Source organism: Cyclopterus lumpus, chromosome 13, assembly GCF_009769545.1.
Source record: "Cyclopterus lumpus isolate fCycLum1 chromosome 13, fCycLum1.pri, whole genome shotgun sequence".
Taxonomy (NCBI): domain Eukaryota; kingdom Metazoa; phylum Chordata; class Actinopteri; order Perciformes; family Cyclopteridae; genus Cyclopterus; species Cyclopterus lumpus.
In genome coordinates, this window is record NC_046978.1 from 15,045,631 (window position 1) to 15,070,404 (window position 24,774).

Consider the following 24,774-nt stretch of genomic DNA (forward strand, 5'->3'; position numbering starts at 1 on the left):
AGAATTCAAAATAATGCAGCTGCAAGCAGACACTTGTGGGGATATGTTATTTAGAAGTAACTTAATCACGCTGACAACCCGCAGTGTCATATTCACAGAGAGCAGGGATGTAGCCTATACTTGATGGTGTCTTTTTACCCGTAATTACACATCAACAGCACATTTAGGTGCTGCTACGAATTGCACTATATGTGCAGACTGTTACAAAATAGAGTGCCATCATTATCGGTATTAATGAAACAGTATTATAATCTGGAGTGTCCGACCAGGTTTAATTGTAATCTGTAGTCTTATCAATTAATTAATTAATAAAACAAACCCCAAATAAAAAACAATGATTAAGATAATTGCATTTTCCAATTCATAATTTGATTGAAGAAATAATAGGGAAGGATTTGTATTATTAGGAATGAATGACTAAATGATTTTAAAGGAAATTAGAAAACTGAACTTAAAAGTCTTTAAACAGGAGTGCTGATTGACCAAGAACAGTTTAAAATTCCCCTCAAGTGTTGGTGGTGAACATATGAACGAGGGCAGTAAGGAACATATTCTACATAATGTCCTCTGGATGGGTAAAACTGTTGCTGGCCAGTAATAATAATAATAATATTATATATACTTTATAACAGTGATTTACAGCCTATGAGTTATTGCCCTCAAGTGTCTTAAAAAGAATGAATGCAGCTTTGAACTCAATCAATCAACCTGACCTCTTCAGCACAGATGCTCATTGTTTTTAACGAATGGTTCCAGCCCACACACACTCGCGTATCAATAGTTTTACTTCCGGAACACTGGGCTAGTTGAATGGGACGGAGTGAGAGCTCTTTGGCTCCTCACAGTCTCTGCAGACGTGTGACTTTAACTGGGCTAAAGATGAAATGGTACCACGTGCACGCTACTGTGCAGACATATAGTCAGTAAATTAAGTATATCTAAAACTTAGCTGAAGTATGCAACAGTTAATATTTACAAGTACAATGATAAAACACGTTGACACATAAGTAAGCTATTGCGCATGCGCGAAACAAAATGTTGAGATTAGTGTTACAGAAGTAGCAGAAGCCTCTAAAATACGAAATAAATATCTCAAATAATCTGTATTGGGTAGTTTCAGGGATAAACATTAGCGGAAGGCAAGAGGAAGTTTCAGAATCAGACCGAGGGAGCCCGACGGGGTTTATGACGACACGGAAGTAAACCGGCAGGGAGTCCTCTCGCTCCATCTTTCGCTCTCACGCGCAGTGTGTAATTCATTATTATTAGAACATCGCCTTTGAAGGAGTCAGTATGTTGTCGGTGAAGGGGGGTTAATTAACCAAGTCACTTGCTATTGTTGTTGTTGTTGTTTCCAGGAACACTGCATGTCGTGATATGCATCAGCTTTTTGAGAGGACCGCTAACGGCGCGCGCTGTGCAGACTCAAGTGAGTGGGGGTTCGTCGGGCTCCATAAAGAAGCTAAATAAATCACCCGGCGCCGGCGATACACGGTTAAAAGAAAGCCTCTTAGCAGCACATGCACGGCAACTTTATTGATTTGACGAGTGTTCTCGTATCGCACGCATCACCAAACCAAGGATGTTATGTATTTATCGCACAGTTGTTACCGAACACGCAGGTGTTTTGAGAAAAATAAATAAATAACGGTTTTCTTTTGCCGACAGCCGTTGACCGGGTGGAGTATTCCTGCGCTCGGTGCAGAAGATAGTCCGATGTGTGTGTGCATGTGCCGGGACACACCGCAGCAACGAGATGACCAACTGTCCAGACCCACGGTGAGTTTGACGTTGACTGTGAAATATAACCTGGAAACATTACGAGCACGTTTCACTGTTCAGGTTCTCCACAGCTGAACTGACAAAAGATGTAACAACAACATGTTCCATGCTCACTAGTGTATTTTGTCAGTCTGTATCTTCCATCACTCCATAAATCACTGCTGGACCAGTATTGTTCAGTATGGGCTGCTTTTTACACATTTTTTAACAGCTCAGTGAATGCACCACGGTGGACTTGGCTTGATGGGTCCAGTGCCCTACTGCTGAATAAGAAAGAATACTTTACTTATGCGTTTACCTTACATAAGTAAAACAGCTTCATTGTCGCCTTAAATAGCATAACGGTCCATTTTGAGGGGGGAAGTAGCCCAATTGGGAGTTTTTCCTGATCCGATGTGAGGTCCTGGGACAGGGATGTCGTATGTGTACAGATTGTAAAGCACTCTGAGGCTAATTTGTGATTTGAGGGGGATACAACATAAACTGAATTGAATTGAAAGTAATGGTCAACAAAACGACTGGGTAGAAGGGCTACTGATGGGAAGCAGCAGCACAGCTCTCTTGAGACATTTTTAAAAGATTTACTTCACCCTCTAGTACTTCAGTGCAGTGAGGTCGCAGGCTTTAAGTGAAGGTCTACAAGTTAATGTTCTAAAAATGTAAATCTACAGCCTAATACAGAGCACTAATGGCACTAATGGATCATTAACAGATGGACCTGGTGAGGTTTCAATTCTCACGTTTCTTCCTAACCTGAACCTGGATCAATAATGACTGTAAGCAAGACTTTCACGTCCTCTGGAGTTTAGATAAAATTTGATCTTTGACCTGTCTTTCTCTGATTTTAACCTACAGTGATGTAGTCAATGCATGCATAACAGAGTGCTCTTAAAATAAAAATAAAAAGGTGTTCCATTTAAATTTTTTGAAAAACCTTTAAAATAAATGTTTTTCATGCACGGCTGACTGCATCTGCAGAATTTTAAGCTAAAGTGCAAAAGCATTCAATCATTAGGGCGTCCTGTAGCTTAGAGGTCAAAGCACGTACCATATAACTGCAACATCCCCTGTTGGGTTAGGGTTAGGCAACAATTGTTGTTACTAATTTCACAGCTCTACCTATACCTCAAACAAATGTATCATCACTTTATCAACATTTCCTATTTTCCTATATTTTTAGGTTGCCACGGGTGACAGTTCGTCATGAGTACATTGGCCTGAGGTCCTACCAGGTCTCTCCCTTCACATCTGTTGAAGATGTCAAACAATTGCTGTACGAGGAAACAAACCTGCCTGTCAAAGAGCAACGGCTGACTCACAATGGGAGACTGGTATGTTTTCTTTTACCCGATAACAGAGTAATATACTACTAACACATAACAATATGTGCAACTGATCATTTCTACAGGTAGGAATGGCATAGCCAATTCATCACAACACAAATGAACCTAATGATCTCGCAACATGTTTATTAGTTGATAATTATATAAGATGTCTGTTCATTGTGGTCTTAAGATGTGTGTGTGTGTGGGAGGCTAATGTTTTACATTTTTGGGCTGCTTGTTCATTGTTTCAGTATGTACTGGAAGGCATTGCTAAACTACTTTAAGTCACAGAAATAGAAATAGTGCATCAAAGAAAAACATTGGAAAGTATACTGCGTTGCCTTTTAGTCCAAACCAAAGACAAAACACAGAAATCTATGTTTTTAAATAGACCATAATTGAGGTTGTAGTTAAGTTGGGATCCTGTCCCAGTCATTGTTGGGTACATGTTTTACATCGTTGCCATTCTTTGTTGCAAGACATTTTATAAAAGTGTATAATTTTACCTTTTTCAGTTTGTGGATTGTAAATATCACATTAATTAGAATTCTTGACAATTTGGTTTACTTGCTGCTGTTCTGTGGCTTTGTCACATCTTACCAAACAAAGAGAAAAGGAAGCACTGAGAATTCTTTCTCTAATGGTAGATAATTGCCAGCAGCAGAAAACAGATCTATTTTAATGTCCCCGTGCCATTACGGGAGGACATTGACCTAAACCACTAACACTGCCGTCATTGTTGAGATGCCACAAGCCAAGTTTCCCCTAATTTAATTTGTTGTTGCTGTGAACATTTAATCTTATGATTTGAGTTCAGTGATGGTCATAATTATCTATCTATCGATCCATCTTATCTCATCTTTACTGCAGATCTGTGATAGTTTCCTAAAGAGTAACGCAGTGGTCCTGAAAACATTATCAACTCAAATGACTGCAGTCAAATGCTCTGACTCACACTGGAGGCAACATGACTAGGCGCCTCATCGTCCCAGTGTATAGGACACAATGCAATAGTTTGATCAATACCTTTTTTTTCAATACCTCAAGCTCTCAACATTTGAGATTTATTATTATTCCTTTTACCCCAAATTGGTATATTTTTTATACAATAAAAACTACATGTCAATTCTTTATACTGTTTCATAAATTAAGGTATTGCTTACAATAAAAATCTTATTTTGGATCAAACAGATTTCATTAATTAATTCATTGTATTAATGTGTCACTTTTGTGCCAGATAAATGTACTGCATATCAGTGTATGGCCTAACAGAACTAGAATGTACCCCCCCTTCCCTGTCTTGGGGCTTAGCAGCTGATGGAAAGTGCCAGGTGGTGGTCAGTGCTGTTCAGCCCCCTCTGATCTCATATGCAGAAATTAGCTGCAAGCCACACCCACACACTAATACCACATGCCTTCCTGTTCTGCCTGATGCAATTGAAATGCTCAGAGGTCTGATGGAGGAGGCCCTGTGCCAGACACTGTACTTAGCAGAGGAGTGGCAGACCTTTTAGGAGAAACATAAAGGGAAATTTAGTTTATCATCTGTTTTTCAAAAGCATTCTTCAATGTAAATGCCTGTCTGCCGGTGCTGTCAAATTAAATAAAACATTCAGTACAGTTGCCAAATGAGGTAAAACACTACCATGCATTACGCTGGTGTTTTTTTGTTAGAGAGAGAGACATGTAGAAACCAAAGCACCCTGTTCTCTAGATGATTGCTGAGTGTATAAAGCATAATCATTTTAATATTCAATTATATTACTGATTCTAAGTCTGAGTATGTTCTGTGTGCGCACATTTCCGCCAATATCAATGTCTTTCTCGCGCGCCTTTGACAAATTCACACGGCTCCTATTCTCTAACTTGTGAGCCCTCCGTTTCCCATATTAAATATTAATATGACATTTAAGACTTTGAATCCTCCATCCTGAATTGTACAAATGATCATCGCACAGTGCAGGGACCATGATGAGGACAGAGATTTGCTTATGGGGAGCTCGGTTTGCCATGTAGCGGTACGAAGACTGCTGAGCGCAGTCAGGTCACAGTGTCACCTTGAAAAGCCTCAAACGGCACGGGCAGCAGTCTCATGCCCGGTGCCAGCTCTGGCTCCCTGCTGCATCGATTCTGAACGATGCACCAGGTAAAGATCGTCTATCACACTAACGTGTGCAATAATGACTGTTTGCTGGGGTGAGAGACCGATGATGTTACATTCATTTTTAAGAGACGACAACTTTAAGTCTGTTAATAGTTGTCGTAAAAAATGAGTCAGTTCCAGTTGGCTTTTATGAGGGCATTGAGTGATAAAATAGTTTATGGCAGATGTAATGGGTTTATCATTCATTATATCTTTCACAATAACATTTCTCTGAGACACAGTGAAGCAATGACACTGGTAAATTGAAGCGCTTTTAATTTGAGTCTTTGTTGAGTCAGTACCTGATCTGCTGTGCCATTTTCTCCATTTCATAGACTAGACCATTCAAATGTTTTCCTTTTTGTTGTACATTAAATTATGCGTCATCTCCTCATCTTACCTTCCTAGCTTGATGACAGCGTGCAGATCCGGAACTTGGTGCCTGCTGGAAGCCCAGAAGTATCTGTCACACTCGAGGGAAGAGGCCTTAAAGGGGGAGGTAGGATTAAAACCACCACATCGCTGCAAAATAAACACAGTTAACAGTGAGGCTCACACAGCTTGTCTTTTTACAGGGAGATTTGGACAGACTACACCACCGCTTGTCGATTTTCTGAAAGATATTCTGAGGAGGTACCCTGAAGGTGGACAGATACTAAAAGTAAGTGTCATGCTACATTATATTTCAAAGACATCAATTACATTTTGCATTATTTTGTGGATGTTTGCCTGATGCAATTCCCTCAAACAGAGTTTTTATTCTTAGTACAATTGCCCACTTTTAGTTGTTGAGTTAACAGGATATGGTCGAGATTATCTTTAAGCAAAGGCGGAAGTCAATAACACTGATGTCATGTGATTTGGAGTGAGAAAATATTGGGCATAGTTTGATTTTGGTTTTACTTGCTGGCATTATATAATAACATGGATAGTATAAATATGGCTTAGGTACCGCTGTGGCCATCCTCTAATAATGTGGTCATTTTACTGTAAGGTGTTTTGGATAAAACATCCACAAGAATCTGATGTCACTGTGCACATTAATTTACTTAAAACCGCAATAAAAGGCCCTGCTTTCAAAATGCATTTTGTGTTCTATTTTGTAGGAGTTGATTCAAAATGCAGAGGATGCTGGAGCCACGGAAGTCAAGTTCATGTACGATGAGACGGAGTATGGAGTGGAGTCGCTGTGGTCACCTGACATGGCTCAGCATCAAGGTTAGTAGTTACAGTTAATACAGCCTGAATCGTTCCTGCTTACCATAAGTATCATTAAGCAGGTGCTCGGTAGATGATCCTCTGCGCCAACCTCTCTGTACACAAAGAAAAGGGAAAACACAAACACATTTGTTACAGGGATTATTTAAATACCTTTTACGCTGTACCTTTACTGTATATGTATTTTAGGTTGTCACGTGAACTGGTTTTCACTTATCGTATTGCAGGGACGGCATTGTATGTCTACAATGATGCCGTGTTTACCGTGGAAGACTGGAATGGAATTCAGGAAATTGCGAGGAGTAGGAAGAGAGAGGATCCTTTGAAAGTCGGACGATTTGGGATTGGCTTCAATTCTGTGTACCATATTACAGGCGAGTACTGTACTGTGTTATGCAAAATTACTGTCAAGATGCATTGCAATTTACCTAACTTGAGTTTTACATCAGAATCAAATCAGAGAAAATGACATCCAGAAATGAAAAGTTTTAATAACAACATTATAAAAAGTTGTGCAACACTTCCAAATATATTCAAAATTCAGAGCTTATCTATTATTGACACGGCTCTCAAGATGTAGACAGCTAACAGCGCTGACAGCACAAAGTGCAAACAAAGGCAACGGTGCTGACAGAGTTAACAGTGTTACAGGGTTATCAGTGCTTACTGCCAAATGAGCCCAGTGCGGCAGCGATTAGCTAGACATTCTGGCAATCACACTGGGACTCACATGCACTAACATGGCCGGACCGGCTACGTAAACAAAGCAGACAGAAGTTCAACTTCTCTGCTCAGGAGGCCATTATTCCACTATATATTTACATCGCAAATAGTTGTTTGCTGCTATATTAATGCTCTGAATTTTGAATTTAGCACATTTAAATCCTGATATTCAAAAGAGACAACTTTTTGAAAGAAAGCTATTTTTATTTTTCATGTTAAAATTAGGTAGGGATGCAACGGATAATTATTTTTCTAATTGATAATTTGGTCTATGAAACATGACAAAAATGTAATAACGGCCCATAACAATTTTCAAATGTCTTGATGACAAAAAAAGCAGCAAATCCTTACATTGGAAGAGCTGGAACGGGTTAAAATTGATGGAGCTCGAAATGAAAGCACTTATATTTATATAGAATTAACAACATATTAAATTGCTATTTGTTATATTGATGTTTGTGATTTTTCTTCTTACCACTTAGATGCTCCCAGCATATTCAGTGGAGACCAGATTGCCATGCTGGACCCTCATCAGACCCTGTTTGGTGTGCATGAGTCTGGGCAGTGTTGGAACTTGAAGACGGACATGAAGGAGATCACAGAACTTGCGGACCAGTTCACTCCCTACATTGGGATGTTTGGGAGCTCTGAGAAAACCATTGAGGAAGGCAGCTTTCCTGGAACATTGTTCCGCTTCCCGCTTCGCCTGAAACCTTCCCAGCTCAGTGGCAACATTTACAACAAAGAAAAGGTTTTGGAGCTCTTTGAGTCTTTCAAAGCAGACGCAGAAACAGTGCTCCTCTTCCTCAAGAGTGTTCAGAAGATCTCCTTGCATGTGCGCGAGTCTGACGGTACAGAGCGCATGTTGTTTCAGGTTACAGCAACAGAGAATACTGATGATAAGTTAGAAAGACCAAACGCACTGAAGACACTGGATCAGGCTATAGACAGCTACAGCAATGGGGTTCCTAGTTCTACCGTCACGTGTGTCACTTACCAGGTCAACATAGAGACTCAGGATGAAACAGCTAAAGAGACTCAGAGAATGACGTGGCTGGTTTGTAATGGAGTTGGGGGCAGAGGAATGTGTACCGAGTTGGACTCTCTGGCAGAGGATTTGAAGTTCATGCCCACCATTGGAATTGCTCTGCCGCTTACTGTGATCAACAAAGAAGACAAAGGTGCCACAGCAGGTTTCTCAGGACGAGCTTTTTGCTTCCTTCCGCTTCCCCCTGGCGAGGAGAGTGAGACAGGGCTTCCAGTGCATGTCAGTGGCTTCTTCGGCCTCACAGACAACCGTAGGAGTATCAAGTGGCGCGAGGTAGACCAGTGGAGGGATCCAGCGGCCTTGTGGAATGAGCTGCTAATAATCACCGTCATCCCTCAGGCTTACTTCACGCTCATCACTGAGGCCATCACAAGGGTACAGACAAAAAAGGACCAAGACTTTCCATTGTCCCCTACAGGGACCTATGGGGCCTGGCCAGATCCTAAGCGGGTTAAGTCCCGCTGGAAACCCATCCTCCAGCCACTGTTTCATGACTTGCTACAGCAGCAGGTCATCTATTCCCTCAGTGAGAGCTGGATTCGGGCAGACCAGGCTGTGTTCTCAGAGCTAAAAACAGACGAGGACATTTCAGAGACCGTGATCAACTACCTCCAAAGCTCAGGAACGCAGGTGGCGAAGGTGCCTGCTGCCGTGGACTTTGTCTTGGCTGCCTGCATGACTGAGTCCGCTGAAGTAAAGAAAGTGACTCCATCTTTGTTGCGGCAGGTGATCAGGAAGTACAAACACAAAGGTCCCTCACAGGAGAAGTTGCTGCTGCTGGAGTTTGCGCTTAGTGACGGCAATTACAGTGACCTCATTGGACTGGAGCTCCTGCCACTGCAAGATGAGACATTTACAATGTTTTCATCTTCTGTCAGTGAGAAAGACTCCATTTACATTGCATCTGAAGAATACCCCAGGTAGATTTAAAGTGATAGTGTATTTTCATGACCGAATTGTTGCAATTATTGTCTAAATTAACTTGGTCTCTACTCGATGTACAATTACCGTGACTTGAAAAATTATTGTGTTAGGTAAACAATTGTATTGCTACCTGAAATGAAGAGCAGTTCATTTTTATATTTTGTCATTTAGGCTGGATTTAAACAGCTGCCCCAGCCTGGAGGATCACTTTGCCATCAAAATCACAGTAGAAGTGTTAATAGTGCATCACTCTCTATAGGAAGTGTAGGTCACTGTGCATGGCTTTACTTAGGTGACTGCAATTTACAAAGACCAGTTTTAAAGTGAAACACAATGCAAATATGTGCAGGAATATTAGAGGTTGTGGCTGATTGTGCGATAAAGCTAGGGGCTGTGCTTCTGCTTTTTAAAATCAGACAATAATTACATGGACATTCAAAACACACATTGAATGAGAGGAGTGCAAACATGGAGTCAAATGACTAGATCAGTGACAGCATCAAGTGTTGCATATGGAAAAGATTCAACATTAAAACCAATGTTCTCCTTTTTGCTTTGTCCTAAGGTCCCTGTATCCAGGACTTGAGGGTCGGTTCCTATTGGATAGTATTAAACCTTTAGTATTGGACACATTGAAGGAAGCGGCCAAAAGCAGAGGTAATTTACCATATATTTTCCACATGAATAACCTTGGTCCCAAACATTGATTATATTGTAAAATAATTTGACCAAGTTATTTGTAATCTTATCAATAGCATATGACAGTATATATGTGATTAGTTTGACAGATTTTAGGGGCCCTGTACCATGTATAGTTTATAGTGAAGTATAAAAGTCCTTGTGATGACTTTGTGGGTTATCTGAGTTCATGTTGTAGCAACACTTGATCACTTTATTCTCCTGCAATGCCAGCACGGCATTAAAGTCACTGCTAATAGACAATTCGGAGTGAGAGGCAGAAAGGGAACGAGAGTGTTAGCATGCTGATTCATGCAAGAGTTGTTTTTGTGCTACATAGACACTCCACATGACCCACGAGATCAGATCCTGAGTCCACTCACTGCCATACTCAACCATGATTATGACAAGAAGGCAGTGAGCCAGGCAGAGGACATATGCTGAGTAACAGCTTTGTCCTTTAAAGATGAAAGACAGAGCATTTTGTAATTTATCATTTACCTATAGTAATTTGGACTCATATTTTTATTTTCATGTTGAAAATAACATTTTTACTGCGGGCCACCCCTGTTGATTAAGTAAAAGTACCACATTGGATTTATTCAGATCCCCTGACCTCCCCCTCTCCACCCATGTCTCACTCCATCTTACTCACTCTCCGCAACTATTTTCCCAAACTGTACATTAGGTTGGGACAGGATGAAACAATACATCATTCTATGCTGATGCTGAAAGACATAATTATTTAGTTTTTCGTTTATTAAATTCACATAAAACAGAGAAACTAAATACATCCCAGAACTCTAAAAAATGTGCCACTTCAATTACAGTACAACAATATCTTTGGGGGTGTTCAGGTATGTATTTTGATTTGTGTCAAATATAACATAATAAAAAATACCCTTAACTAATCCATGCCTGTAAATATGCACCAGGTGCAGTAAGAAAAACTCAGATTTACAGCATTTTATGACTTGCAGTGTTTTTCTAGGTATGCATGTCTTTGAGAAATGGTTTCCCCTAGATTGAACAAAGTTTTGTATATTAAACATTGAACTGTGTGTGTGTGTTTGTTTGCTGTACAGAACATAGTTTGTACAAGCATGTGTACATCAGCAATATGATTTGCAATATCTTAACTTGAGTGAAAAGTGAATTTGTTTGTGCAGTGTGCTCTCCAATATGTTGAGAAACTGATTTAGTGGACAATTTATCCTCTTCTTCAGACTGCTGCATCGTGCAAGAACAACCAGAAACCTAACTTTGTCAGCTTTGATAGTTAACATTTGATTGTAAAATACTAACTGAGGCTAATTTCCTTCCTTTTTTCCTTCTTTGAACAGGAAGACCCTGCACTCAGCTACAAATGCTGAACTCTGAACGATCAGCTCGACTCATCAAGGAGATCCTATCAACAGCCTGGCTTACTAGCGACTTGATTGTCCAATGGGAACCTGGAAACAAAGAGTTGAAACATCCTACAATTTCCTGGCTGAAGATGATTTGGAAGCATCTCTATATAAATTTTGCTGATGACCTAAGTACCTTTGAAGACATGCCTTTGATCCCACTTGTGCCACTTGAGGAAAGCATGGACGTAGTTAAGCTTCTACGTCTCAAAACTCCATCCCCCATAATTCTTGTGGATGAGGAAGAGGTGCCGCTTTCTGAAAACCTTCTTGACATCATGGAAAGGCTTGGAGGAGTAGTGATAAAAAAGCTGGATTCATGTTTGCAGCACCCTCTGCTGAAGAATTTCATCCATCCTTCTTCTCCTGGTCTGCTTCTGCAAATTATGGATAGATTACCAACACAACGATTATCTGGCTTAGTCTCTTCTTTCTCAGTCAAAGAGAAGATTTCGCTCAGAAACTTCCTTGCGGGACTGTCTGACATTACAGAGAGGGAAAAGCATACCCTGCTGGAGCTTTCCATCTTTGAGAAAGTGGGGACCTGCTCTGAAGGCACCTCAGCATTTACATCACTGAGAGGAGCTAGAGCTTTACATCACAGAGCAAAGTATCCACCAGATGTGAAATTATCTATAACTCTTGTGGGTTGCTGTGACGAAGAATCAATCCGCCTCACCAAGATGCTGAATGTACAACAACTGAAAACTACTGAATGTTTGAAGATGATTATTCAGGATATTGAGCGGGGGTTCTACACAACAGATGAGATAACCACAGTCATGCTTTGGGCACTTAAACATCTGGCCTTTCTAAAAAATGAAAACTCAACTGTAATACGATGGCTTTCTGCTCTTACATTTATTCAGTTGCCTTGTGGAAAGTCAGTCAAAGCCTCCGATCTTTTTGATCCTGAGCTGGAGATTCTACAGAACCTGTTCTACATGGAAGAAAAAAACAGGTTTCCCACAAGTACATTCACGTCTTCCCCTGATATTCTTCATTCACTCAGACAACTGGGACTAAGAAATGAAGTACAGCTCAGTGAAAAAGATGTACTAAAAGTGGCAAAGAAAATAGAGGAGTTACAAAGCAGCAAGGAGCCAGAATGTGAATTCCTAATCAAAAAGGCTAAAACACTCCTGCAAATACTTAACAAACAAACCAAGTTGGTCAAATCAGCTGATGCTCAGACATCATTGCTAAAACTGAAATGGGTACCCGTCTGCAAAGAAAGACCTCTAACGTATCCAAAATCCCTTGCTTGGGTTGGGGATAATCTCAATATCTTCTCTTTGTCAGAGATGTGCGACATATCCCATGCAGTGCTTGTGGGATCTTCAGTAGCACTGGTTGAACACACATCTGCAGGTATGAAGAAGGCACTGAAACTAACCATAGAGCCTCAGGTGGATCAAGTATTACAGCACCTTAAAGCGGTGAATGACTGGCATAAATCTCAAGCATTCACCACAGAGGATTGGTATCAATTCCAACAGATCTTGTTTGAGATATACGGTTTCATGCAGGCTCATCTTGAGGACGCAAGAGAAGCAATGAAATCACTTCCCTTTGATTGGGTGTGGACGGGGAAGACATTCTCATCACCTGGCCAGACAGTCCTAAAGCCCCTCCCTGATCTAGACTTGCAGCCTTACCTGTACTCCTTGCCAAAGACAATAAGAAAGTTTCACAAGCTGTTCAAGTTTTGTGGCTCAGTTGAAGAGGTTGTGTCAAGTCATGTGTTTGAAGTCATCAGCACCATCCAACAAAGATGTGAAGGAGAGATTACCAAGGAGGAAAGCAAACATGATATTCTACTTTTAGTCAACATCCTGAGATGGCTGAACAACAATCAGATAGCTGTAGATACTAACATGCATGTGCCGATTCTTTGTTACAAAGACCCAAGCAAATTAGCGTTGAAGCCCATTCATGAATGCACCTACTGTGACATCAAGGTTGATGATTTGAATGACTTACTTGAGGATGCATCAGAGCCTATCATATTAGTCCATGATGACATCCCGATGAAAACCGCAGAGTGGTTGAAGGTGCCATGTTTGAGCACAAGGTTGATAAACCCAGAGAACCTTGGCTTTGAACAATCAGGCCAACGAGAACCTCTAACAGTGAGAATAAAGAACATCTTGGAGGAATATCCATCTGTCGCAGACATTTTTAAAGAGCTCCTCCAGAATGCTGATGATGCAAGTGCAACAGAATGCAGTTTCCTCATTGACATGAGAAAAAACACTGACATTCGAGAGAATCTCCTTGACCCCGGCATGAACGTTTGCCACGGGCCCTCCTTGTGGTCTTTCAACAGCTCTGTATTCTCAGACACTGACTTTCTGAACATCACAAGATTAGGTGGATCTGTAAAGAGATGTGAAGCGGACAAAGTAGGGAAGTTTGGCCTGGGCTTCAACTCAGTTTATCACATCACTGATATCCCCATCATAATGAGCAGAGAGTTCATGATCATGTTTGATCCGAACATCAATCACATCAGCAAGCACATCAGAGACAGTTCTAATCCAGGGATTAAAATCAACTGGAGCAAACAACAGAAAAGGCTGAGAAAATTTCCCAACCAGTTCAAACCTTTCATCAATGTCTTCAATTGCCAGCTTCCTCTGGCTCAGGACTCCCCATACAAGTACAACGGAACACTGTTCAGACTCCCATTCAGAACAGAGCAGGAAGCGTCAGTAAGTGAAATCAGTAGTCTGTACTACAACATCACAGACATCTATTCCCTGGTTGATGAGTTCAGCATATGTGGCCATCGGTTCATTCTGTTTACTCAGCATGTTGGAAGTATGGTCTTGAAATACTTGAAATCTGAGGAACCAAATCCAGCAGGAGCACAAGATGTCGTCACCATCAACAAAAGTGTGTGGTCATCCAAATCCTCATACGGACCTCTGAGTATCCTAAAATCTGCAGCAAAAGTTATGAAGAAAGTTGCAAGCACCAACAGGGTACCTGCTGATGTTCCCAAGTCTGGCTGCATCATACGTGTTTTGGTAGAGGAGTTTCATAATGTGTTCAAGCGCATCGTCGATCTCCATTCACCACTGTTCAGAGGTTCAGAGGAAGATCCTAACCAGTACTTTGAGATGGCTGCTAAAGGGCTTCAGACAAGACGACTCACAGATGAAATGCCTGCAAAAGCAGTTGAGGTCACCAACTGGCTCATTTGCTCTTGCATGGATGTAACTGAGGCACTCAAGTTTTCCCTTAGTGATAGTGGAAAAAGACTCGGACTAGTGCCTTGTGGCGGAGTGGCTGTTCTGCTCTCAGAAGAGGAGAATCGCAAATGGACAGTTAAGACAAATACCACACCAATTGGAGAAGTGTTTTGTTACTTACCTCTCAGAATCAAAACAGGCTTACCAGTCCACATTAATGGCTGCTTTGCTGTGACCTCCAACCGCAAAGAGATCTGGAAGACAGATATCAAAGGACAGTGGAACGCTGTGTTCATGAGACATGTTATTGTCCAGGCTTATTTAGCAGCCCTCACAATGCTACGTTCAATGGCTGAAAGTGGAGAACTGCTTGACTACAGCTATTATGCTGCATGGCCAGATCCAAGTCAGGTGCATGATGACTTCACACTGGTCAGCCAGGGTGTCTACCAAGAAATAGCCAAAGGAGGTGACTGTGAGCATGCAATGGTTTTCTCGGATGGCAAAACCTGGGTGTCAATCAAATACGTCAGATTCCTTGATGATGCCTTACTCTGTAGGCCAGACATTGGTCCTGCTGCTTTCAAGATATTCTTGAAATATCTCAAGAAGAGTGGCTCAGAAGATCTCTGTGCTGTTGAGCTACCTGACTGGGTGAAGGAAGGATTTGATGATGCTGGATGTAGAGGAAAGTTGATGGAAAACACCCTGACTGAGAAGCAGTTCTTTTCAGATGTCTTTTTCCCTCACATCCAGGAAATCGACAGGGAGCTTCGAGATCCCCTGGTGCATTATGTCTTGAATGAAAAACTTGAAGATTTTGCCTCAATCCTCAGGGTTACCCCTTGTATCCCATGCTGTGGCCCCAAGAAGGAACTGGTTTTACCTTCCAGACTCATTCACCCAGAGGGAAGAGTTGCTAAGCTCTACAACAATGATGATGGAAGATTTCCTGAAGGCACTTCTAAAGACTACCTAAACCCTGTGTGTTTAGTGAAGCTAGTGCAGTTAGGCATGGTCAAAGATGATCTGTCATGGGAGGACCTGATTGAACGTGCTCAATCTGTTATCCATCTTAATGAAAATGATCACACAGCTGCATGCTACCGTAGCAGTATAGTTTTGAGTCTCATTGATGAGAAACTGAAGATGAGCGATCCTGGAGCAGCTGAGCTCTTGGAAAAGTTAAATGACACCAAGTTCCTTCCATTCCTGACAAGACCTGCAGGCTTTTCACTGCCATGGCATGGGAACAATTTTTCTCCAACAACAATGTTCTCTGCTAAAGAACTATTCACAACTGAACATCAGGAAACAGTGTGTCTGATGAAGCCTATCCTGAATGAGAATTCTCCATCTTTCAAAGGTTGTGGTGCCATGTCATTGGCTGTGAAAGACTGCCTTGGTCTGATAAGAAAGCCTTCAGTTGAACTGGTCATCAGTCAACTCAATAAACTGTCTCAATCTTTTGATGGTGTCACATTGTATCAGGAGAACATAACAAATGCCTGTTACAAGTTCCTTCATGAGGAAATGCTACAGGATAAGAAAGCAAAAGAACAAATAACTGAGGAACTGAAAGAGTTCAATTCCATCCTGGTGGAGAACACTTATGTCAATCCTTCCAAAGTTGCATTCCACCTGAATTTTGATGCAGCTCCACATCTTTATCAGCTCCCAAACAAATACAGAAACAGCTGTCGTGAGGTCTTTGAAAATGTTGGGGTACAGCCAAGCTTCACAGTCGAGGATTTCTCAACTGTTCTTGAAACTGTGAAGGAAGAATGTGGGAGAAGGGTACTCACCGAGGAGAACTTCCAGTTGTGTCGCAGAATAATTAGTGAGGGAATATGGAGCTTGATACGAGACAAGAACCAAGAGTATTGCCAAGCACATTTTGGTGGGATTCTATTACCCGACTCCAATATGACATTGCAGCCATCAAAATCGCTATGCTACAATGACTGCCCTTGGATCAAAGTCAGAGACACTTCTGTGAAGTACTGTCACGGAGACATTCCAAGAGAGGTCGCTGTGAAATTAGGAGCAGTCCCAAAACGCCACAAAGCCTTGGAGAGGTATGCCTCAAATATCTGCTTCACTCCACTTGGGACTGAGTTTGGACAGAAAGAAAAACTCACAAGCAGAATCAAGAGCATTCTCAATGCTTATCCATCAGAAAAAGAAATGCTAAAAGAGCTACTTCAAAATGCAGATGATGCCAAAGCTACTGAAATTTACTTTGTTTTTGATCCAAGGATACACCCCACAGACAGAATATTTGATGATAAATGGATCCCAATGCAAGGCCCTGCCCTCTGTGTATATAACAACCAGCCTTTCACAGAGGATGATGTCAGAGGAATACAGAATCTCGGACGAGGAACAAAAGAGGCCAATCCAGGCAAAACCGGTCAATACGGCATAGGATTCAACTCTGTCTATCACATCACTGACTGCCCGTCATTCATCTCAAACAACGACATTCTGTGCATCTTTGATCCACATGCACAGTATGCACCTGGGGCTACATCCATGAGTCCTGGGAGAATGTTTAGAGACTTGGACTCTGATTTCAGATCTCAGTTTTCAGATGTTCTAAGTCTTTACTTGGGAGTCCATTTTAAGTTAGAACGGAGCACAATGTTCAGATTCCCCATCCGCTCTAAGGATATGGCAAAGATATCAGAGATCAGTTCTGTCCCGGCGTCAGACAGAATGGTGCAAAACCTTCTGGACAAGCTAAAAAACGATGGTGCAGAGCTTCTGATGTTCCTCAATCACATGGAGAAAATATCAATCTGTGAAATTGACAATGCATCTGGAGCACTAAAAGTGCTCTATTCTGTGACAGCCAAAATAACAGATGGTGATCGGCTGAAACGCAAACAGTTTCATGCTTCAGTCATTGATAGTGTGACCAAAAAGAAGCAGCTCACTGCTATCCCAGTCCAACAGATAACATACACCATGGACATAGAGGACAATGATGGAAATTTGACCACATGGATGATCTGCAACCGATCTGGCTTCCCCAACATTGAAAATGTCTCAAAAGGTGTAATCTCAGCTCACAAAAATGAAGACATAACTCTTTTTCCACGTGGAGGGGTAGCTGCATGTATAAGCCACAACTACAAAAAACCCCACCGAGCTTTCTGCTTTCTGCCCCTTTCACTGGAGACTGGCTTGCCTTTTCATGTCAATGGGCATTTTGCCCTAGACTCTGCAAGAAGAAACCTGTGGAGAGATGACAATGGAGTGGGGGTAAGGAGTGACTGGAATAACAATTTGATGACATCACTGATAGCCCCGGCCTGTGTGGAATTGCTGATTCAGCTAAAGCGTCGATACTTCCCAGGTCCTGATCCCACCATAACCGTACTACAAGGAACACCGCTTCATGTTGTTAAAGATACATTGCGAAAATATCTGTTCTTCTTCCCAGTCAATAGACTTGATATTCAGCCAGATTGGTACTGCCTGGTTAAAGCAGTTTACATCTGTATCCATGCTGACATGAAGCGTCTGCTACCTGTAGTCAGAGCAGCACACATGGACAACTCGGACATGCACTCTGTCGTTTACATTTCATGGGTGAATACATCCACTGCAAACAAAGGCAGAGCCTTTTTTGATAATCTGCTTCAAGATGAACTCCAGCACTTGAAAAACACAGAGTACAACATTACCTCAAGGAAATCGGTGGCTGAAAATGTTTACAGGCTGAAAACTTTGCTTCTGGATATTGGTTTCAACCTGGTTCACAGCTGCGATGAGACAGCAAATCTCTACTTCTGTTTGGAAGATGCAGGGATACCAGTCAGTTATGTGACACCAGAGGATGTCCACAACTTTCTTCACACGTTCTCATCACCAGACACATTTTGCCATGTTGGAAAACTCCCCTGTCGTCTCCAACAGTCAAACTACAAGCTAGTTCATAACTTAAAGCTTCTAGTCGACTACTGCTTCAAAGATAGGGAAGTGGATGAAGTCACAATTGAGGGTTTGCCTCTGTTGATAACAATGGACACGATGCTTCAGGTGTTTGATGCCAAGAGACCAAAGTTCCTGACAACACATCATGAGCTGATCTCATCAAGAAAAGACATGTTCATGAATACACTGTACATCAGGTACAGCAACATCCTTTTGAAGGCAGGAGCTGCAAAGATCTTTGACATCAGCTGCTTTGGTGAGCTACTAGGGTCTGTTCTTCCAAGAGAGTATCGAACAAAGATCCCTGTTAAGTGGAGAGACACCTTTGCAAGTGAATCTTGGCTGAAGAGTGTGTGGAACTTTATCAGCGAAAATATCGCTGTTAAAGAGGATCAGGTAGACATCAAACCCAGTTTTGACACAGTGCTTGACATTCTGAAAGACTGGGCTTTGCTACCTGGAATCAAATTCATGGCAAGAGACAAGATTGTTGTTCCTGAGCACGATGTGCTTTTACCTTTGAGTTTGATGAACATAGCCATATTTCCACATGGCCAAAATGACAAAGTCTTTCACACCCTAATGAAAGCCGGGTGCATTCAGCTTGCCGTGAACAAAATTTGTGTCAAAGAGAATCCCATCATGCCCTTTCTGGCACAACACACAGCAAACATTGAAAATCCATCAAGTATTCTGAAGGCTGTAGAGTACATTATCCAGACATCTGCATTTAAAGCAGCAAACCTGACTGACAAGGACTTTGAAGCTCTTCTGTTGTATTTCAACTGCAACTTAGCTAACCTCACACAACAGGATGCACAGATCTTAAAACTCCTCCCATGTTTTAAATCAGTAAGTGGGAGATACATCAGCCTTGCAAACTATGGGGCAAACTATGTCCTTGCAAAAAGCATCCCCATTGCTGACATAGAAAAATGGGCTCACACAGCCTCCTTGGCCTTTCTTGCTGACAATCAGCAGCTGAAAGACCTGTACACCTTCCTTGGCTGCGTGCCAATTGATGACTTAGAAATCTACCTTCAGCATCTCCTTCCAAAGTTTGAGAGTCTTTCCTATGATGCCAAAGTTGAACACATTGTCTACTTGAAGGAGAGACTTTTGTCAATGGAAGAATCATGCAAGATGAAGAGTCAGCTCTATGAGAAATTGGAGGGACTGTTGTTCATCTATGACTACTCAAACAGACTCCGGCCCACCAAGTTTTTCTATGATGAAACAGCGAAGGTGTTCAAAGTTATGCTACCTGCAAAGTCATTCATACCAAGTGACTTTTTTAAGAAAGTTGAGCAGGTGTCAAAACCCAAGAATGGGACATTGTTGCTCACCTCATGGATACACTTTCTGAGAAATATTGGTCTCAAGCACGAAGTGTCACAGCAGCAAGTTCTTCAGTTTGCAAAAGAGGTCAGCGTCAAATCCCAAACAGAGAGCTGGTCCAAAGAAAAAGTGCAAACCATTGTCGATGTACTCTTGAACCACATTTTCAAAGAGAGGACAGACCTGTTCCAGGGTACTTTTCTCAAGGAGCTCTCAATGATAGCATTCCTGTGTCCCGAGAGAGCCCCCAAAGAACTCATCAAGCTTCATTCGCAGTACCAAGAGATGAGTAGTACACTTCCTCTGATTCGTTTCAGTGGGTCTCAGGTAAATCCAAAATTCAAGCAAACAGATATCATTCACTTGCTTTGGACGTCTTGCCCAATTCTACCCGAGAAAGCTACACCATCAAGCATAAAGGACCAGGAGGAGAACACTCTCCCTGGACAGGAACAACTTGACCATGTGCTGAACATATTAGGCGTCAACTTGGATCCACCGTTGGAGAAAGTCCTAAGCAACTGCAAAAACATCTGCAACATATCCAATCCGGATGATGAAATGGTGAAAACAAGGAACACAGTTTTAAGGTCCACCTACGAGTTTCTCAATGCAGATAAAAGAGATTTCCGTTACCAACTAAGTGGGGTGGCTGTTGTCATGGTTGAAGATGGCTGGAAATTGCTGAAACCTGAAGAGGTTGTTATTAATTTGGAAAATGAATCTGACTTCAAACCCTACTTGTACAAATTGCCACTTGAACTTGGTATCTTTCATCAACTGTTCAAACTTCTTGGTACAGAAGACGTTGTGTCAATCAAACAGTATGTCGAAGTGCTCTGGAGAATTTTCAGGAGTTCAGAGGGCAAGCAGCTTGATCCAAATGAAATGAGAACTGTGAAGAGAGTCGTTTCAGGATTGTTCAAGTCCCTCCAAAATGATCCAGTTGAAATTCGCAAAGATCTCGAAAGTCTCAGAGATTTGATATTTTATATGCCAAGTCATGATGGTAGATTAGCTAAATCCAATAGCTTGGTGTTTGATGATGCCCCACACTACAAGAGCAGAATTCAGGGTAACGTTGGAGTTCAGATGCTTGTGGACATGAGCCAGTGCTATCTGGGCAAAGATCACTCCTTCCACACAAAGCTGATCATGCTACTCCCACAGAAACTAAGGCCTAGACTGTTGAGTAGCATTCTTGAAGAGCAACTTGATGAGGATTCTCAAAGAATGTGCCAGTTTGGAGCTCTTTGTTCACTTCAAGGCCGCCTTCAGCTTTTGCTGTCGTCAGAGCAGTTCATCACAGGACTGATCAGAATAATGAAACACGAGAATGACAATGCATACCTTGTGAATGAGGAAAAAGCCATACGCCTCTGCAAAGCTCTTTGTGAAGGATTAAAAGTTTCTTGTTTTGAGAAACTCCAAACAACATTAAGAGTAAAAGGATGTAGCCCCATCCCACACAGTCGCAGCGAAACACTTGCCTTCCTCAAGAGGTATGGGACAGCAGTGATTCACCTCTACATCCAGCATTCAGACAGCAAAGACATTAATTTCCTCTTGGCACTGGCAATGACATTGAAGACTGCTACAGACAATTTGATTTCTGACACATCCTATCTGATTGCCATGCTGGGTTGCAATGACATCTACAGAATCACAGAAAAGCTGGACAACCTTGGGGTTAAGTACGACTCAACAGAGCCTTCGAAACTTGAGTTGCCGCTACCTGGAACCCCCATACCAGCTGAGATACATCACACACTCCTCATGGATCCCATGAATGTATTTTATCCAGGAGAGTATGTGGGTTACCTTGTTGACTCTGAGGGTGGAGACATCTACGGGTCCTACAAGCCTACTTACACATATGCCATAATTGTTCAAGAAGTAGAAAGAGATGAGGAAAACACAAGTTTCCTTGGAAAATGCTTCCAGATTGACATTGGTTACAGTGAGTACAAAATAGTGAGTTCCCTTGATTTGTACAAATTCTCGAGACAAGATGAAAGTAACCATGCGAGAGACACCAGTGCCCCGTCAACTCCTACAAGCCCAAACAGTCGTTCATCTGGCCCACGAACGGTCCCTCCTGCTTTTTCTGGAAAGGAAAACCTCCGACCCCCGGCTCAGAAACAGTCTCCAAAAAAGATCAAGCTTCATTCATTGCCTGAGATCCTGAAAGAAGTGACCTTAGTAGTTGAACAAGCTTGGAAGCTTTCTGAGACAGAGAGAAAGAAGATAATCCGGCGATTGTATCTCAAGTGGCATCCAGACAAAAATGCAGAGAATTTAGACATTGCCACAGAAGTCTTCAAGCACTTGCAGAACGAGATCAACAGGATGGAGAAACAGACTTTGGCTGATCAGCAAAATACAGAGAGAGCTTCCAGGAGATCGTTCTCCACGTCATCATCCCGCTTCCAGTCAGAGAAGTTTTCATATCAAAGGTTTTATTCTTCGTGGAACCAAGAAGCAACAAATCACAAATCAGAAAGGCAACAGTTCAGGGAACATTATCCAAGCTATGCAGGTTCATCACATTCTCACCGTTTCTTTGTGCCCCCTACTTTCAAGACGGTTGGAAACCCAGTGGAAGCCCGCAGATGGCTGAGACAAGCAAGAGCAAACTACTCTGCTGCTCGGAATGACCTCCATAAAAATGCCAATGAGTGGGTTTGTTTCAAATGCTACCTAGCCACAAAACTTGCACTGATAGCTGCCGACTATGCAGTCAGAGGAAAGTCAGACAAAGATGTGAAACCAACTGCCCTGGCTCAAAAAGTGGAGGAGTACAACTCACAGTTGAAAGGCCTTACGAATGATGTTCAGATCCTGGAAGGATATGGTGTGGACAGCCTGAGAACCCGCTATCCCGATCTCCTGCCGTTTCCACAGATACCCAACGACAGATTTACATCTGAGGTGGCAATGAGAGTGATGGAATGTACCGCACGGATTATCATAAAGCTTGAAACCTTTGTGCAGCAAAAAACATAATACTGTTGTTAAAGACAATGAAACTACAGTTTGCATAGATCCTCTACTGAATAGAGGGCACCAATGGCGGTGTGCAATACAGATCATGTGTATCATTTTGAATAACGTTGAAGTATCCAGCTGGCAGCTCATGGTACATATACAGTTTCTAGCTGTGATCGTGCTGTGGCCCATTCACAGTAAATAAATGGATAGCTCCCATAACCTTTTAGGCCGTCTCAATATACATTTGTTGTAATATGTGTAAAAAGAAATATGCATTTGCTGTACATACAAATACATTTTGTTTACCAAAGTCGCCACATTGAATATATTTGCTCTGAGTTAGATTAATACATATGCTGCTTTTTTAAAAAACTTTCTTTTATAAATATAAAATATATATTTTCTTGCCACAGGAAACCAGTTGTGTACTGAAAGGATGTGCATATAATTAAATGTCAAATACTGTCATGCAACTAGTAATACTATTTGCAAGATCTCATCAAGGAAAGGAAATCGCAAACATGTTTGTAAATCTTTTTTTGTATTGTTATGGTGGATTTCATCTCATTTCTGTAAAAGATTGTACATTTTCTGTGACATAACCAGTCATTAGTTATGGACAAAGCACTCATGTACTCACACCTACAACTGGAGAGCACTGTAGAGTCACCCTAGCTAATCGGGAGAATCCAACTGTGAATGAAAACTCTTTAAATGCAATATTCTTTTTCTTTCATTGTTGTTATAGCTACGTTACATGTCTGTTGTGCTCTACACTAACATTTGGTGACTGCTGTACATCATTACATGTTCATATGAACTATGTGCACTCTGGGACTCAAATCTGCTTTTATTTCTAACTTTTTGGAGTGGGCATTGATAACTGCAGCTCAGCTTTTGCTTTAATAAATTATCCAAACGTTGTTTCTTTTTAGCAAGAATACTCAGTAGGACAGTGATAAAAAACAAACAGAGCCATACACGTGTGGGTATAACCATAAACAAGTTAACTTTTGCCTGCATGAAACCATGTTCATACATTTTCAGTCATTTTAACTTTTCCAGTTTAGGGAACAGAGCAGCACAAATGCTTGTGTGTGTCCAACTGCATCATTTTCTTGGTTTTTCCTTTGATTTGAAGGAGTACACAAACCACATATTGTAAATTACATTTTCCAACTAAATTTAAAATGTACTTCTTGGTATTTGTTGTCCTATTATACTTTCAGCTCGAGGTGTGTCAGCTGAGGGTGTCTGTCTCCTTAAATAAACAGTTGAGAACCATGTGCATCACTCATGTTGATGTACCATAGGAAGGCAAAATAAATTCCCCTTAAATATATTGTCAGCTATTTCTTTCTAGGTTTAGAAAAGACGGCACATTTTAAAGATAACATTTCTATTTTGTCTATGATTCAAGCAATTTTAAATTAATAAATTAAATTATATTCTGTATTGCGTCTCTTAAACATTACATATGTTATCTCAAGTTTGAAAGCAAAACACCCCCACACATGTGTTCCTGTCAGTGGAGACATTTTAATTATTATTGGTATTGGCATGGGAATGTCAAAGCTGGCAGTTGTTTTATTTTAGAGATGCAGTTATGGAATGGTGTCGTTTTAGAGCAGAAACAAATACTTTCTAATACGTTTATTCTTATTATTTTATATAGTCTGAACTATTTTAAGAAAACATTGGATTTGGAAACATTTGCATTCAGAGCCAGATGTTATACTGAAACAAAAGGTCAAACCTGTGCTGCTATACTGGGACGTACTAATAATAATCAGAATGCTGTCAGTCAATGGCCTGAACACTGTGGTCCTGCAGGGCTTTTCCACTAGAGTGCATCAGAGAGCCAATAAACATGTTAAGAAACAATCAAAACTGTTTCCATCACCACATTATAGCTTTAGTGCACAGAATAACCCAACGGTGGATATTATGAAATTGATAAAATACATTAAAAGCCAGACAGTCTCTTGGTGCTTTTTTTTGTTCATAAGAATGAACACAAAACGTGAGACCAGTCGACAGAAAAACAAGTCTGATA

At 41.3% G+C, this 24,774-nt stretch overlaps 1 protein-coding gene across 1 annotated transcript; it reads left to right on the plus strand.

Moving 5' to 3' along the window:
* Positions 1-1,295: 1,295 nt before the first annotated feature.
* Positions 1,296-24,036, plus strand: sacs (sacsin molecular chaperone). Its single transcript, XM_034549198.1, has 10 exons — positions 1,296-1,429; positions 1,669-1,779; positions 2,963-3,113; positions 5,659-5,749; positions 5,826-5,911; positions 6,357-6,468; positions 6,696-6,842; positions 7,674-9,159; positions 9,729-9,820; positions 11,185-24,036. The coding sequence occupies exons 2-10, from the start codon at positions 1,757-1,759 to the stop codon at positions 22,731-22,733; spliced, it is 13,737 nt and encodes a 4,578-aa protein (XP_034405089.1). The 5' UTR covers positions 1,296-1,429; positions 1,669-1,756; the 3' UTR covers positions 22,734-24,036.
* The last annotated feature ends 738 nt before the right edge of the window (positions 24,037-24,774 follow it).

What these genes read in the sequence shown, in the direction of transcription:
- sacs (XM_034549198.1), top strand. Translation starts at nt 1,757, where the DNA reads ATGACCAACTGTCCAGACCCACG. An exon ending in ACCAACTGTCCAGACCCACG is followed by an intron (nt 1,780 to 2,962) that starts GTGAGTTTGACG and finishes CTATATTTTTAG; the next exon opens with GTTGCCACGGGTGACAGTTC. An exon ending in GGAAGCGGCCAAAAGCAGAG is followed by an intron (nt 9,821 to 11,184) that starts GTAATTTACCAT and finishes TTCTTTGAACAG; the next exon opens with GAAGACCCTGCACTCAGCTA.